Source organism: Eimeria tenella, genomic scaffold, assembly GCF_000499545.2.
Source record: "Eimeria tenella Houghton genomic scaffold, Eth_scaff42, whole genome shotgun sequence".
In the NCBI taxonomy this organism is placed as follows: domain Eukaryota; phylum Apicomplexa; class Conoidasida; order Eucoccidiorida; family Eimeriidae; genus Eimeria; species Eimeria tenella.
In genome coordinates this window covers 121,718-123,143 of record NW_013543356.1, presented here as the reverse complement: position 1 = coordinate 123,143, position 1,426 = coordinate 121,718, and the positions used below count along the sequence as shown (strand labels likewise).

Sequence of the window (1,426 nt, the reverse complement as noted above, 5' to 3'; positions counted from 1 at the left end):
GCTCTAAACCCTAAACCCTAAACCCTAAACCCTAAACCCTGAAGGCTTACATGAAGGGGATTCCAGTCCATTGCAAACCCTTCTGTCCCGTGGCCTTTAAATTCAAAAGTCGGCTTCTGGTGAGGGTCCGGCGGAGGGCCTGAAGATATGACAAACCCTAAACCCTAAACCCTAAACCCTAAACCCCAAACCCTGAAAGTATATTTTGTATGCCAAACCGTGGCTTACAAAATACACTTTCAGGGTGCTTACAAACCCTCACTGCCTCCGCGCTGCAAAGCCTCTGCCCAGAACCCGTAACCCTAAAAACCCTAAACCCTAAACCCTAAACCCTAAACCCTAAACCCTAAACCCTCACCTGCAGCGCCCGGCTCGTCCAGCCTCTTGAGGTGCTTCTCAATATCCCAAACGCCAACCACCCCCAAGTCTGACCACGCAGCCACGAGGCGCGGCATCTGTCCACAAACCCTAAACCCTAAACCCTAAACCCTAAACCCCTGGGCCTTGAGCAGCAAAGACACAAATGAACAACTTCAGAGCTGCAAACTGTCTTGGGTGTTTCTTTGGGACAAAAAGCCTCGAGAAATAAATCCCCACGCTCTCTTAAACCCTAAACTCTAAACTCTAAACCCTAAACCCTAAACCCTAAACCCTAAACCCTTGCCTGGGGGCAGCAGCGAATTCTGTTAACGGCCCCTTTGTGGGCAATCAGGCGGAAATCCAACTTGGCGTCTTCGCCGGTGTCATCTTCGTCGCTCTGCACGCCCAAATCCTAAACCCTAAACCCTAAACCCTAAACCCTAAACCCTAAACCCCGAAGCCAAAAATCGCTGTTGCGCAGAGAGCGCTGGTTGCTGCTGCGCGTCGCCGCGCGAGCCGGTCGCGCCGTGTCCGCCTCGCGCAACGCCCAAACCCTAAACCCCAAACCCTAAACCCTAAACCCTAAACCCTAATTTAGGGTTTACCGATTCGCCGGAAAGCGAGCTGGAGTCGTCGTGCTGCGTCTTGTGGAGACGATCCCACTTCATGATGTAAAGACAATTTTCTTTTCCGTCGCTTTGAGTGCCCCCCACGGCGTAGCAGGTGTGGGGGCACCGCGTGCGCGCCTGCAGCCAAACCCTAAACCCTAAACCCTAAACCCTAAACCCTAGACCCCAAACCCTAAACCCTAGGCGGCCTTCCCTGCGGCGCCGCCCGTAGAGATGAGGCCAAACCAGCGCACGGGCGAAACGGGTGGCCAGGCCCGCTGCGCCCTCTCGCGCTCAAGTCGAGGGTTTAGGGTTTAGGGTTTAGGGTTTAGGGTTTAGGGTTTACGGCGCCGAGCTGGTCTGGAATGAAGTCAAAAGAAAGACAGGGCCAAGCCGTCTGCAGCCTGTGGAGAAGTTCGTAGGCGCTCGAGTCGCACTCCAGCACCTCGCCTGCCACA

The 1,426-nt window shown here is 54.5% G+C and overlaps 1 protein-coding gene across 1 annotated transcript in view; it reads right to left on the bottom strand.

The window, feature by feature from the left end:
- The window catches only part of ETH_00002835 (Wd repeat protein, putative), a gene marked incomplete at both ends in the record, with an annotated part of 13,594 nt that overhangs the window by 3,146 nt on the left and 9,022 nt on the right, over positions 1-1,426 (bottom strand). Inside the window, 5 exons of the mRNA XM_013376923.1 lie at positions 51-139; positions 359-455; positions 665-757; positions 966-1,106; positions 1,315-1,418. Coding sequence (XP_013232377.1) covers positions 51-139; positions 359-455; positions 665-757; positions 966-1,106; positions 1,315-1,418 — 524 coding nt within the window. The remainder of the gene's footprint in view (positions 1-50; positions 140-358; positions 456-664; positions 758-965; positions 1,107-1,314; positions 1,419-1,426) is intronic.